The 15,219-nt window shown below is 44.3% G+C and overlaps 1 protein-coding gene across 1 annotated transcript in view; it reads right to left on the reverse strand.

Annotated features, from left to right (window-relative positions):
* The window catches only part of CUBN (cubilin), a 266,027-nt gene that overhangs the window by 162,779 nt on the left and 88,029 nt on the right, over positions 1-15,219 (reverse strand). The window contains exon 28 of the mRNA XM_019933506.3: positions 13,406-13,556. Coding sequence (XP_019789065.2) covers positions 13,406-13,556 — 151 coding nt within the window. The remainder of the gene's footprint in view (positions 1-13,405; positions 13,557-15,219) is intronic.

Below are 15,219 nucleotides of genomic sequence, written 5' to 3' on the forward strand. Positions count from 1 at the left end.
ATTTACCATGTTGTGTTAGTTTCAGGTGTGCAGCAAAGTGATTCAGTTATATATACATTTTTTTCTTCAGATTCTTTTCCCTTATAGGTCATTACTAAGTATCGAGTAGAGTTCCCTGTGCTATACAGTAGGTCCTTGTTGGCTATCTATTTTATATATAGTGGTGTGTCTATGTTAATCCCAAACTCCTCATTTACCCCTCCCTCCCCTTTCCCCTTATGGTAACCATAAGTTTGCTTTCTATGTCTGTGGGTCTATTTCTGTTTTGTATATAAGTTCATTTGTATCATTTTTTTTAGATTCCACATATAAGCAATATCATATGGTATTTGTCTTTGTCTGGCCTACTTCACTTAGTATGATCATCTCTAGGTCCATCCATGTTGCTGAAAATGGCACTATTTCATTCTTTTTTATGGCTGAGTAATATTCCATTGCATATATGTACTACATCTTCTTTATCCGTTCATCTGTTGGTGGACATTTAGGTTGCTTCCATGCCTTGGCTATTGTAAATAGTGTTGCTATGAACATAGGGGTGCGTGTATCTTTTCAAATAATGTTTTTCTCTGAATATATGCCCAGGGGTCGGATTGCCTGATTTACCTATGAGACATGCAAATAATGTAATTAAAGCAATTTTGAGCAGAAACTTTCAGGTTAGGTTGGAATGGAGGTGGAGACAGATACGAGCTCCTTAAAACGGACAAAGTTGTCTTATGGTGACCATGGCACATATAAGAACCACAAAAAGTCAGCAATTCCTGGTTTGGTTTTACCAGTTAATCCCCCAACAGTCTAAAAGTGCGTGGCACAGTCCCGAGGTATAGGAGAAAGGCAAGTGATAGGTATCCATCCTAAGAGAGAAGACTAAAATCAGGTCAACACCCTCTCCGAAGACAAAGCCATGAGTGGGGCGCCCAAATTCACCTGATCTTAAGGATTTGCAGATTCATATTCTGGGGGATTTTGCGGGTTAGACTGATTCTGTGAGGACAGAGAGGGCACCAGCTGGAGCAATCACGAGATTAAATCAGAGACGAAAACCAGGTAATGTAAAGGCCAAGGAATGGGAAATTCTCCAGAGGAAAAAGAAAGAAGACAAAGCAGGTAACTCCAGGAGAGGGGAAAGTTGTCAAAGCTGCAGAACCTCCTGTATTGGCTTGAATAGTGTCCCCCAGAAATCATGTCCACCTGGAACCTGTGAACGTGACCTTATTTGGAAATAGGGTCTTTGCAGATGTTATGAAGTTAAGATGAGGTCATACTGGATTAGAGGGGGGCTGAAATTCAATATAATTGATGCCCTTCTAAGAAGTGAGAGATTTGGGCACAGACACACAAAAGGAAGAGGGGCCATATGAAGACTGAGAAAGAGACTGAAGTTACACATGGACAAACCAAGGAAAGCCAAGGATGGCCAGCAACCAACAGAAGCTAGAAGTGGCAAGGAAGGATTCTTCTCTAGAGCCTTTGAAGGGATGGCTCTGCTGATACCTTGATTTTCGACTTTGAGACTCCAGAACTGTGAAAAAATAAATTTCTGTAGTTTTAAGCTACCCAGTTGTGGTATTTTGTTACAGTAGGCCTAGGAAGTGAGGCTGAGGGTCCTCTCCTGGGTTATAGACCTCACATGGCAGAAGGGGTGAGGGGTCCCTCTGGGGCTTCCTTTATAAGGGCACTAATCCCAACCATGAGGTCTTTACACTCATGACCTGATCACCTCCCAGATGCCCCATTCCTAATACTATCATTTTAGGGGTTAGGTTTCAACACATGAATTTTGAGGGGACATAAACGTTCAGACTCAGCACAAAGTCTATTGTTGAGAAAGCTAGAGACAAACTTAAGCTCAGTATCACATTAGGAGAAGCCAACTCAAGGGTTTAGGGTGAGGGTTCAGAAAGTTTCATCTTCCATAGGGATTTCATCCCAGACCCAGACTTTGTGATAATCATTTTGTCTAAATGTATTCCATACAGTAATGGATACGGAGTAGAGCTATCTACTTTCAGTGGTAGGGACAAAAAAAAAAAAAAAAAAAGAGTGAAAGAATAAGGTCATAACATGCAGTTAATGACTTGGAAAATAGATATAAGGATGCAAGGAGCTCAAAAATCAATGCCAACCACAGTTATAAAATGACTTTTAAGTTACCATGTAAGATGTCACATTAATATTCAAAATTAATATTTTCATAGCCATCAGACTCTCTGAGATGTTCTGAATCTGAATATTGAAGTGTTTCACCTTAGTATACCATTAAAAAGACATGAACCCAATGTACCCATATTTTAGGACTCTTTACATAATATAAATTTTAATTTCCTTTATATGAAAGTTTAAAAATCTTTCCTTTTGACCCAAACAAGTATAGTTGATCTTGGCATCTTTCCATTTTGATTAACTATATCCTTTTTCATCTAATCTACTCATTCCAACCAAGTTGAAAAATGGTTTCCCAGTAGAAATTCTTTGCTTACAATTCAGGAGAAATCAATCAATCATTCTCTCTCTCTTATACATTTTTGTAATTATTGAAGGTTTCTGAACAAAATATATAAAAACATCTTCCAAGGAAATGAAATGAGACCAAGGCAGCTGGACTAATTTCCCCTAAAGTAAGTAGTCATGCATAAGACTACCAAGAGCTACTTCATGAAATCCCCCAAACAGGCAAAGACAGAGGAAACATGTTCTCTTTATGTGATTTCCAAGTTCAACACTCATACTAAGTATTCATTCAAATCCGGCTTTGTTTCTATTTATTTCATTTATTTTTTTGGGCATGCTGCACAGCTTGTAGGATCTTAGTTCCCCGACCAGGGATTGAACCCAGGCCTTTGGCAGTAAAAGGGCCGAGTTCTAACCACTGGACTGCCAGGGAAGTCCCTCTTTCCATTTAATTATTTTGGTACACAGTGTGTTTGCAGGGAGAGAAGCTCACTGCCTCCCCACAGGGCTCTGAGTCACCCACCCTCACCCACCCCCATTCCTCCTCTCACCCCCCCCAACCCCCAGCCTTTCTTCCACAGCAAGGTTGCCCCTGATGGACCAATGGACAAGTGTAGGCAGCACCATGCCAACGGTCGTGGTGTCCTCTGACCCTCCAAGCTCTGTCCGAGCCTGAGCCATGAGACGATGTTCTGTGATGACAATAGGAAGGGTGCTGGTCCCTCACAGGACACATGCCTCGGGCGTCCAGTCAGCCCACGTCCCCTCTGACTGGGGTCCTGAATTAACCAAACCCTCAAGCGCTCCACCCTCGTCCAACCAATCTATTATGGGGTAGCTATCCTTCGCTTTAATAGCAGTTCTCTTGTAAGCTCTTTTGCATAACTAAGCCATGGTAACAGATTAGATGATCTCTGTGGTCTATCCCAGCTCAAACTGTATGATTACAGCAACCATATGTAGCCACTCCAGAGAAAGAACACTTTACGAATGAGGAATAAAGCAGATACTGTGTTGAAGGACAGACAAGCAAACTCAGCTATTTTGAACTAGTTGTTGGCTAAGTACTGCGCTTCACCCCCATCATTGCTATGGATGAAGGAGCTGTGCAATTCAGCGGGGAGACCTTGGAACTGGAACATTATTTACTTGGGAAAGACAGCACACGTTCTTTCAAAAACAGCCATTATCCTCAGTGGGAATTTAGCTGCAAAATTACCTGCTATAAGCTCTGACCTTCTCTGCGTTGCAATATCATCTCATCTTTTTTGCAATGAAAAATTGTGGGGAAAAATCATTTGCTTGTAGGCAGAGTGCAGCTGTGTAAACACTTGGGAGTTCGACACCACACACTTGGTTGTGTGTCCTCATTCCCTCTTTGAGTTTGGGGAAGTTACTTGACTTCTCTGACTCCTCCCTCAGTTTTCTTACCCATAATATGTGGACGACGATGCTGATTTCAGAGTATTATTAGGAGAAGACAAGAGATCGTATTTTTAAAATGCTGGCCAAAGGCCCAGCACATGGCAGAAAGATAACACCAACTTTTCCAAAATTATAGTATCAACATTTTAAATAATTACTTGGTCCAGTAGTAATAAATGAGGTGTCAATTAAGTCAGTGCACCAAGCATTTAAATCATATTTTCGTTCGCTCTTAACATGGTCACGTGGTTTTATTTTTATCACCATTAACGTCTTAAAATAAATGTAAAATTGCATTTAGGTAGTATTGATAAATCTGTATTATTTAGCCTATGAGTAGTCTGAAAGTATAACTAGAAGGAGAAAAAAATCAGGGATAAGGTATATCAATGTCATCACTTATACAGAGAACACAGAATTAGGTTAAATTAGGTTAGGTTAAATTAGGTTAAATTACTAGAATGTAATTACTATCTTATACCAGAGATTCATTCTTGGTTTTGTGAGTCAAGGCCACGGAAGGCTGACTTTAGTTTCTCTGAATATCCAGCGGCATATCCAAAAAAACAAGTCCTCAGATACATAATGTCAGAGATAAGTACGGCATTATTTAAGTAAACGCTCAAAAAGAGAAATCTCTGGGGACAAAAATTATGTTCTACACTGAACATCGTGTTTATTCTGTGTTGGTTTAGTCATTTGGGGCTAAATTTGAAACTGTGGAAAAAAATGCGTGGTTTCTTTTTGCACTTTGTACAGAAAAGTGTGGAATCCCCTGGAACGTATGTGCAGTATCTATCAGGGGTGTTGTTGCTAAGGAACCAGAACACAAACAGAAGGTTCGAGAAAGCCCTTCTTTTTGGCCCAAGTCTCAAGGACTATTACAAATTGTGCAATATATGATTTGGGAAGGTCATGGTTGTTTGAGGGTTACTTTTTTCTTTTCATAACTGTTTGAAAGAGTAGCAATGGAAATAGAGCTCAACCTCTGCAAACGGTAGTGACGTGGGAATTGGGATGCCAGACTCCTAAAAGGTTGCCACTGGATACGAGACTCAGAGCCAACGTTACATGAAGGTCAACTCTGTGTGTGTGTATTTTCCTTTGTCGTCAAGGAGGCAAATAATGTCAGAATTTAGCTTTTCCGCTCATAGTGAAATGTCTGCCTAGGTTTAATGCTGCCTCTGGTTACTAGGACCTTGCTGGAAAAATTGTGAAACCAAGGCGAAAAGAACTGCAGGATTTTCTTAGTACGTGATCATCCCACTTTTACAAATTTATAAACAGATTTTTTTTTACATTAGCATCATCCATTAAGAACTTTTTTTCCAATAAAGATGTTAAGTGAGAACTCGCCATAAATAAAAATCAGACACAGTATCATAATACAGCAATCTGTGCTTTGGTTCTCCATGAAGACTGTACTCGCTTTCAGTCTCCAGGCTTAAACGTTCTCTAAGAGTAACACAAAGGTGAAAGTCCAAAATATCAAATGGGCTGAAGTGGCCAGAATAAACAGGACGGGATAGAGCATGTATACATGTGAGAGAAAGCCTAATTAGCAATTAGGGAAATAACTTTTAAATTAGACAGAACTAATGTTCCTTAAAAGCTTCTCTTTTACTGAAATTTTGACCACACTGAACAAGATTTCTTTATCTCGTATCACACAACATCATAAAACAATCACAGGAGTCTATGTTTTCCCCCATCTGTCTTTACCAAGAGCCTGCTTACAGATTTACTGAACAAAGGGCACATTCTTGATCGCAGCTGAAGTTACCTTAGAGGCAGAGTGGGAGAGGTGTTTTACCACTTCTTTCTCTGTGACCTTCTATCACTGCCCAGCAGGAAGTGACACGAGGAGAGAGAAAGGTCTCTGCCTGAGATTGAGGACCAGACTGCGTGATTCACACCCTGGCCTCATGAGCCTGCCGCAGAGTCTCTGCTGACCACAATTCAAAAGCCACTTTCCTGGGGCTTCGCTGGTGGCGCAGTGGTTGAGAGTCCGCCTGCCGATGCAGGGGACGTGGGTTCGTGCCCCGGTCCGGGAAGATCCCACATGCCGCGGGGCGGCTGGGCCCGTGAGCCATGGCCGCTGAGCCTGCGCGTCCGGAGCCTGTGCTCCACAACGGGAGAGGCCACGACAGTGAGAGGCCCGCGTACCGCAAAAAAAAAAAAAAAAAAAAAAAAAAAAAAAAAAAAAAAAAATCACTTTCCTGGCGAGCACCTCCAGGTTCCTGTGAATGTTTGCATGGTGAGGAGCAGGGCTCGGGACAGACACGGGAAATAAAAGCCAAGTTCTTGCGATGGCTCCCATCAACTGGTCTTCGACAACTTGTCCTGCCTCACCTTCTGTCCTCCTTTTAGCTCCGTATTTCTCAATCGTGTTCATTATTGCCCTTCTAAGGAGGCTTTTTGGATATTTTTTCCCAATTGCTCAAATAATTTAATATCACAGATATAATATATATCTGCTGTGTACTCTATGTATGAGTGATTTATACATGAAGCATAAAGTATTTTCACCCTCCCAAGAAACAATTCTCACCCCCTTGGTGTGGGCGCTGGGAGTGTGTGCTTTAGCCGAAATACTTACCGGTTGAAAACCTTTGCCATAATCAACCCAAGCTTCCCTGCTTCTACTTAGAAATGCCTCCCCCTCCCAGAGATTTGACTGATTCTTATTTATTCTTTAAAACTCGGCTCAAGTATCCAAGCGGCCTGGAGGGCCTCTCAAAGTCCCTGCGGCCAGCCTAGGTCTCCCCCGCCCCCCAGCATCACGGATCATGGATTCTGCCCTTGCTTTGTCTGTCTCCGCTACTACTGACCAACTCCCTGAAGTCAAGGATGCTGTCTCCTTCTTCTCTGTTATGGGCTGAATTGTGTCTCCCCCCAAATTAACACACTGAAGCCCTAACCTCCAGTACCTCAGAATGTGACTGCGTTTGGACATTGGGCTACTACGGCAGTGATGAAGCCAGAATAAGGCTTCTAGAATGGACCCTAGTCCAATCCGACTGGCCTCCTTATATGAATAGCAAATTTGGACACACAGAGCCATCAGTAGGTTCACACAGACAAAGCCACGTAAGGACACAGCGAGAAGGCTGCAGTCTGCAAGCCAAACAGAGGGGCCTCAGGAGAAACCAAACCTGCTGACACCTGATCTTGGACTTCCAGCCTCCAGAACTGTGAGAAATAAACTTCTGATGTTTAAGCTACTCAAGCTGGTATTCTGTTATGGCAGCCTGAGAAAACAAATACACTCTCTACATTTTATAAACGCCAAGCCCAGAACCCGGTCATGAATAAATATATTCTGGTTGGTTGGTTGAATGAATGACTGAATGAAAACATGTCCTCAATACATATCACAGAGGCCCCAAGTAATCACTAACACAAGATGCAGAACCACAAACTGTTCTTTGAATTACAAAAGATAAAACCTTTGTCCTCAAAGGGTGAGCCTCCCAGGAACCCCAGCACAGATACTCTAAATCACAAAAGGAATAAAAAACGACAAATTAGATGGAATTCCCCTGAAAGACCAACAATAGCAAAGACTACTGAAATGCCCATGTGAGGAGGGAAAGAACTGAGGGAAGGTTTACGAGAAATGTTGCTGACCTCAAGGAGGTTCTTTGCCAGGGCTCTCAAAATGCATCTTTTAGAAGCGCTTTGATACCGTGCTGCGTCTCCACAGGTGGTCAAGAAAGCACTGGCTCATGTTCAAACCAAGCCAGCCATGCAGGATCCGGATACAGTTTTATAAACCCCGAGCTGATCTCTGAAAAACCCTCAAGGCTTGAGAAATCTCGTTAATAGCTGAAAAGATGAGAAAGTGGAACCAGCCCCCATTCAAGAGGCTGATGTCATCTATCTCCCCAGAGAAAAGGCCACTCTCTCCTTTGTGAAAGCCCAGGGTGACATCACCCCCTGATCCATGCACTTCGCCCTTCCTCTGCTGTTCCCAGTTCAGGGGTTTTCTCCCTTTGCAAATGTCACCCTTTCACTCACAAAGCTCCTTGACCTTGCTTTTTGCCGGATTCCACTGCCAAGTGAAAGAGGGCCCCTGGGAGGCGTGATCAGAAGAGGCGAGGGCTTTGTGCAGCTGGCCGGGAGGCCCTATTCACGCAGCTTGCAGAAAGTTCTATATTCCCTTCAGCAACCCAGATGCAGGTCCCCGAGGCCAGGCCAAATGCAGCCCCCAGACAATGCTGTCAGCGCTGAATACCGCACACCGTTTAGCCAGACAGGGCAACTGTGGCCATTTCTTCCTTTGCAGAGTGGGATTCTCTTTGATGCTTTGCATAAAGGCGACGCAGTGTGGTTAATCTCACACCCGCAACACAACTCTAAAGAAGTACCCACAAAGAAAGCCCGACTGTAGGTCCATTTTCTCAAAGCAAATAGAAGATCTGTGTGGGCGACCGAGAGGCACGTTTTGTGAGCGGGTTTATTTATTAATTGGCCTCACGAACGAAGCACATGGGGAGCCTCTTCGGCAGCAACGGTCAGGAAATGATGCCACTGCAGACTCTGAACTTGCAACGAAGAGGCTTTTGGACTTCTCACTGCATAGTTTGGAAGAGACTGGGAGGGGAAAGAGGGTCTGAAAGGAGATTTGATTCTAGTGAAAAGAGGCTCAGAGTTTAAAGGCACTTTCTCTGGCCCGTGCGGAAGAGCAGCTTCCCGGCCAGTGTCAGCCTGGGTGTCCCGGCCCAGCGCTGGAGCCTGACTCTGAGATGCGGATCTGAAGAGGCTGCGCTCAGACGACGTTTCTGAATTACCTACACAGACACACATGCGTGTGCACGCAGGCACATTCAGGAATATTTCTCTTTAATTTAAAATTGAGACTAATTTTTAAGTGTATTCTGGACCTTGTATCTGTTTAATATTTAGTTATGAATATTATTATGAATATTACTTATTGAATATTTTGTATTCAGCTCCCACAACAATGCCACGTTGCTTCAGTGCTTCCAGATGCCACTCAAAACTCATTTCTCTGTAAGTCAAAGACAAATGTTGTGTAATATTGCTTATACGTGGAATCTAAAAAACACAACAAATTAGTGACTATAACCAAAAAGAACAGATTCACAGATAGAGAGAACTAACTACCGGTTACCAGTGGGGAGTGGGGAGGGGCAGTATAGGGGTGGGAGTGGAAGGTACAAACTATTGGGTGTAGCACAGGCTCAAGGATGTGTTGTACAACACAGGGAAGACAGCCAATATTTTGTAATAACTGTACATGGAAAGTAAACTTTAAAATTGTATAAAAATAAATTTTTAAAGGACAAGAAAAAAAAGGAACTGAAAACCAACATTTTATTTCAAGTAAACATGTTTTTTTTGTATGCACATGTGATACTTCAAGGTCATAAATGCTTCAAAGCTCAACGTCCAGATAATCTCCCAAATAAAGATACATAAAAAGAAGAAAAAACTTACAGTTCTCTGAAATCTGAAGGGTTTACGGGAAAGAGAGGGTATGAGCCCATCCCTGCCCGAGCCCCTAACAGTGCGGGACCCAAAGGCCACTGCTTCGCTCTCCAGACCCTCCTGCTGGACCTGTGACACTGGACTCCAGCCGCCCTGGCCGTGTGGATCCCCACGCGCACCATGCCCCCTCCCACCACAGGGTCTTTCTTCTACGAGGAACCCTTTTCCTTCTCCTATTTGCCTCCTTAGCTCCTGCTTATTCTTCAATTTTAGTTCAAAAGTTGCACCCTCATGCAGGACTGCCCTGGCCTCCTGTGCAGGTTGAATCCCCTTTTGTATGCTCCTGTGGCATCATCACACCACTAATTTCATGTCTATTTATGTGCCCCTTGGCTGGATGGCTCCTTCCCCCAGTCGCCTGTGAGCTCCCAGAGTGTAGGAACCAGGCCTGGGGCAGGAGTCACACACTAACAGTTCCTTAGTATCTCTGGAAGGAACACAGGGATGACTAGAAATCAGATTTATGTCTTCAGGTTACCAAAAACAGGTGAGAAGTGAGGGAACCTCTTCCATTAGAGGCCTCCTCCCTGACCCTTCTCTTTTCTGTCGGCCCCTCTTCTCGGCTGTCTCGAGTTACAGACGTAGTTCAGATGCTGAGTATAAACTCAGCATTGCGTGGCTATAGTATATGACAGTTAATTTTGCACAGATCTAGACCACTAACAGTCTCCTTCCAGAAGGTTCTTCCCAAGCATAATTTACATCTAGTGGCACAGAGTTAAAAAAAAAAATTTATTCAGTTCTGGTCCTATCTGGCAAAATTTTGTTGCACAACTCTGGTTCCAAGCTTAGCAAGTTTTCAGCAATTGGGAGTAAGTTTTGAAATAGTAAACAGGTTACGAGAATAGACAGAGGATGTCTTTGACTCTCCCAAATGAAGACAGATTCCAAATGGGACTGGAAGAAAAAAATTTTCCCAACCAAAACTCAAAGCCGTGCCTAGTGTGTTGGCTGGAGAAACCCAGTCGTCCAGGGTAGCCAATAATGACCATGAAGTCCTTAGTGTGGCCTTGGACTAGTACGGCTACAACGGCCTGGAGGGGAGAGGAAGCAGCGCACTGAGGAGAAAGATATCACCAGCAAAATAAATCGCTTCTCCTAAAATGCTCCGTCCTAGCGGCATGGCAGAATTACTTAGGGAGATTTTCAAAATTAGCAGTAGTCAAGGTCCCACCGCAGACCAATGGAATCCTATCTCCTGGGTTGGAACCCAGGCACCGGTACTTGTGAAAACTCCCAGGCAATTCCTGCGTGTGTCTCGGGCTGAGGACGGTGCCCCTAGGCCCCGAGCCTCGGTCTCTTGGTTGGCATTTCTTACTTCCCACTCTCTGACTCAGTGTCAGTAGGATAAGGGCTGGGGCCCCCGTGAGAAAGAACCTCACCGCTTCAGAGTTTAGAGAAGAGAAAGCTCCCCGAGTGTGGTCTACAGAGACACGCCAACGGCATCATCTGGGAGCTTTTCAGAAATGCAGATCCATGGGCCTTACCTCAGCCCTCACATCAGGATCTGCAACCTAACAAGATCCCCAGTGACGCATATCCACGTGGAAGCTTGAGAAACGCCGTTCTGGAAAATACCCTTTGCCCTTCAGAATCTGGGCCATGTCCCAAGATTTTCCTGTTTCTTCTAGGTCTTTCCACACTGTCTCCAGTTCCCTCAGAGCCAGGCTATTTCTGAATCACACAATACCAGAGACGGGCTGTATTACAGAGACGACTCAGTCCAGCTCCTTCATTTCATAGATCAATAAATTGACATTCCAAGGTTAACTCTACCTATTTGATGAAAAGGACAACCCCGAACTTCCACAAGCTTAATTATCAAAGCTCATACACTTTGGGAATTTATAATCTGTATTTCAAGTTATAAGTAGCTGTGGATTACCACTGAATATTTTTAAATACTGAAAAACCCTATACGTATATTTTAACGAAATATACTCAGGCTCCAGTTCGTAATAATAGAATGTCGTACACTCTCAAGTATATGATAGGGTTCTTCAGTTGTGTAAAGTGCTGCAATGCATATAATACCTGTACTATGACATTAAAAACCCTCAACACACATTCACGTATGCTCACCCTGGGCTCACCCCTGATTGTGACAGCAGGACCACCGTTCAGAATGTCTGTGTGTGATTCCAGGCGTAACACGGCAACTCCACTCCTCCTTCAAGCTGATTGAATCATAGTAGTGAGCCCTAAGGTCTTGGCCTAGAACTGCTTGTGCAATATTCACGAGGACTATATTTTTCAGGTCTAGATCACTCTAGGAGAGTGGTCCTCAACTGTACTCGCCAGGGGGACTAGTTAGGACACAGATTATTGGGCTTCCCTTCAGAGTTTGCCATTCCATAGTTCTGGGATGGGGCCTGAGAATTTGCATTTCTCACAAATTCTACTGCTGCTTTGGGGGACCAGGGTTTGAGAAGCACTGCCTGCGGTCCTCTGCCTTTCGACTGGCCCACATGAGGTCAGTCTAGAAGTTTCAGAACTTGCGCTTAAAACGAATTTTCATCTTCAGAGGAGTGGTGATCCCTACCTGTTTCTGGAACCACCAGTGCGTAGGCAGGCTTTCACCTGCCCCTACTCGTTTGGCAGATGTGACCCCTGTCTTTGGCTTAGTGCATCACTGGCTCAAGCTTTCTGCTCGGGTCCCCCTCACAGCCCAGTCCTCTCCCTCCCCCTTCTCTCTCTGATCGACCCTCCTTCCTTCCCTTCTATCCCCGTCACTCCTTCTCTGCTCAGTGTCAGGGTGAGTCTTAAATCTCATTCTGTTCCACTCCCCCGAGAGACTCCATCGCACCCTGTGACCTGCTTGCCACACCCAGGCACAGGCCTTCACCCCTAGAAACTTCCTTCTGCTTCCTCCTTTCTCGTAAGCAATTTACGGCTGCACCTCCTGAAGCAGTTACCCAAATCCTGTCCACGTGGACTTCACTTCTGGTCTTAACTCCAACAGGATTCAACTCTCCAAGGGCCACCAACGTCTGAGAAAACTTTCTGAGGCTGGGCACTAGATTACCACGCAGGTTCTGAGGCAGGAGATAGATGGGCCCCAGGCTGAGCAGCTGGAAGCTGTCCCTTGTGGACAGACGCTCCATGATAAAGAGAATGGAAGGAGCAAGGAGGAGCTGAGCCCTGCTTGGAGAGAAGATAGAGAGACCATATATTCCCCATTCTTTTTTTTTGCGGTACGCGGGCCTCTCACTGCTGTGGCCTCTCCCGTTGCGGAGCACAGGCTCCGGACGCGCAGGCTCAGCGGCCATGGCTCACGGGCCCAGCCGCTCCGCGGCATGTGGGATCTTCCCGGACCGGGTCACGAACCCGTGTCCCCTGCACCGGCAGGCGGACTCTCAACCACTGCGCCACCAGGGAAGCCCTATTTCCCATTCTTGAGGTCAAGGAGACCTCGCAAACTACACATGCACAGAAAGGGTCCTCAGGACTCGGAGAAGGGAGGGGGCACCAGACCATAATATGTTCAGACCATAATATGTCAACTTCCCAGAGACCCTTGAGCTGAAATCCACCTTTGCTAAGAAGTGCAGGCGCACACAGGGGAGGGCCCCGAGTCAGACCAAATACGGACTCAGAGCCAGACAGAGCAAGATGATTGGCCAGAGGAGACCCGGAAGAACTGCCCCATATAAGTGATTTAAACGACCCCAGAGGCACAGCTCTCTCTCTCAACCTAAGCCCACCCGTGCTTTCTCCACACGTATTCCTCTCCTAATAAACACGTTACCTGCTTCACTGTTTTCCACCTCTTTGTTAAAATTCTTTTTACAAAGCAGACGAGAGCCGGGGCAGCACCGCGGCCTGGGTTCAATCCCTAGTCGAGGAACTGAGATCCCGCTTCAAGTTGCCACAGCCATGGGCACCCCACAGCCACCAAAGATCAGTTCCACTATTCGTGAATGGTACTGTTTCCAAATATAGAATTGCAAAGGGAACGGTTCTTGGTCAAATAGCAACTACCAAATACAACTGAGATCAGCAGAGGGCTTACCTTGGATGAACCACTGCATCTGGAATCCTTTCTCATGGTAACCGACCCCGTCGGTATAAAACAGCACTTGAAGCTTGGAGCCCGTGGTGCTCCCTGAAGGTGGAATGTCTGCTCCACAATAGCGCCCCATGCGCCGTGGGCCATCATACAGCTGCAATCAGAGAGAGACCTCCCAGTGTGAAAACCTACAAGGCTTGTCAGATGGAAAAAGCAAAGTCCCCTCGTGCAGCAAAAGCTGTTCCTTGCTTCAAAAGTTACGGGTAAATCTCCTGAGGTGGGTTGAGTGCAGGAATTAAAAATAGATAATTATATACAGAGAGGTCCCTCCAAATTATTGGTTGGCCAAAAAGTTCACTTTGGCCAACCCAATATAATCCAGGCACAGAAGAAGGAAATGCTGGGCCAGGGGAGATGGGTTCACATATGAATCACACGTGAGAGATGTTCAGTGAATAACAGTATTGTAACTGTAAGCTATAAATTTTTAAAATAAATACTATCTGTAAACAATTAGACATTTTGGAAAACTCTGAAAGGAAGATACAAAAATTAATCCCACTGAAGAGAACCACAGTTAATATTTTGTTAATACCAGAAGCTTCTCTTACCAACATTTTTTTCATTTGTTTGTATACGTACATACACACATACGTGTGCAGGGGAATGTGTGCGTGTATCAAGTTGGGCTACATTAAATGGTGTTCCCTGCTTTTCACTAAATAGTCTATGCAAACATTTTTAATAGTGGCACAAAATACTACGAATATGCTGTATTTTTTTTTTTTATAAATTTATTTATTTATTTTTATTTTTGGCTGTGTTGGGTGTTCGTTTCTGTGTGAGGGCTTTCTCTGGTTGTGGCGAGTGGGGGCCACTCTTCATTGCAGTGTGCAGGCCTCTCACTGTCGTAGCCTCTCTTGTTGTGGAGCACAGGCTGCAGACGCGCAGGCTCAGTAGTTGTGGCCCACGGGCCCAGTTGCTCTATGTGGGATCTTCCCAGACCAGGGCTCGAACCCATGTCCCCTGCATTGGCAGGCAGATTCTCAACCGCTGCGCCACCAGGGAAGCCCTCTGTTCCGAATATGCTGTATTTACATTATAATTCTACTGTTGTTCACTTAGGATATTTCCAGTCTGGGGGCCAATAAATACAAGTCTTTGCCTGATAGTTTAAATTTCTCTTAGGAAAGATTCCTATAAAGGGAATGAATTAAAGACCATGATCTTTCATGGCTCTGGATATATATTTTTAAACTTCTTACCAGAAAGTTTATACCAATTTATTCTCTCACCAGCAGTTTATGGAAATATTTTATGACTGCCATTATTTTAAAAACTGGGGCTAATAGTGAAAATTTGTTTTCTTTTTGTAATTGTCTTAAGTTGTTACTTTGGGGTTGAAGTTTCTTTCATGTTTACTGGGCATTTCTTTTTCTTTTCTTGCAACTTTTCTGCTGAGGTCTTTGCCCATTTCCCGACTGAGGTACTTATACATCCTGTTGGGTACCTTTTATCTGCCTAATTTCATCAGATACATATCTCCAAACTAAAAAAATAAACACCTTTGCCATATCTCTTCAATTGGTGAAAATAATGATAATCCAAAAGGATTGGCTTCCTCATGACTCAGGCCACTACATTTTCTTTTAATCCCCAAATGTCCACATGAAATGCTTTGTTCCAGTTACCCTTGGGATGAGCTGCCCATTATAAAACAATGGAAAATGTCTGATCATGCACTTCCTTTATTATTCTCTTGGCGAGTACACACGTGTGAGTGTATGTGCTTGTGTGTGTCTGTATGTAAATGTATC

The sequence above is a fragment of the Tursiops truncatus genome, chromosome 2 (genome assembly GCF_011762595.2).
Source record: "Tursiops truncatus isolate mTurTru1 chromosome 2, mTurTru1.mat.Y, whole genome shotgun sequence".
In the NCBI taxonomy this organism is placed as follows: domain Eukaryota; kingdom Metazoa; phylum Chordata; class Mammalia; order Artiodactyla; family Delphinidae; genus Tursiops; species Tursiops truncatus.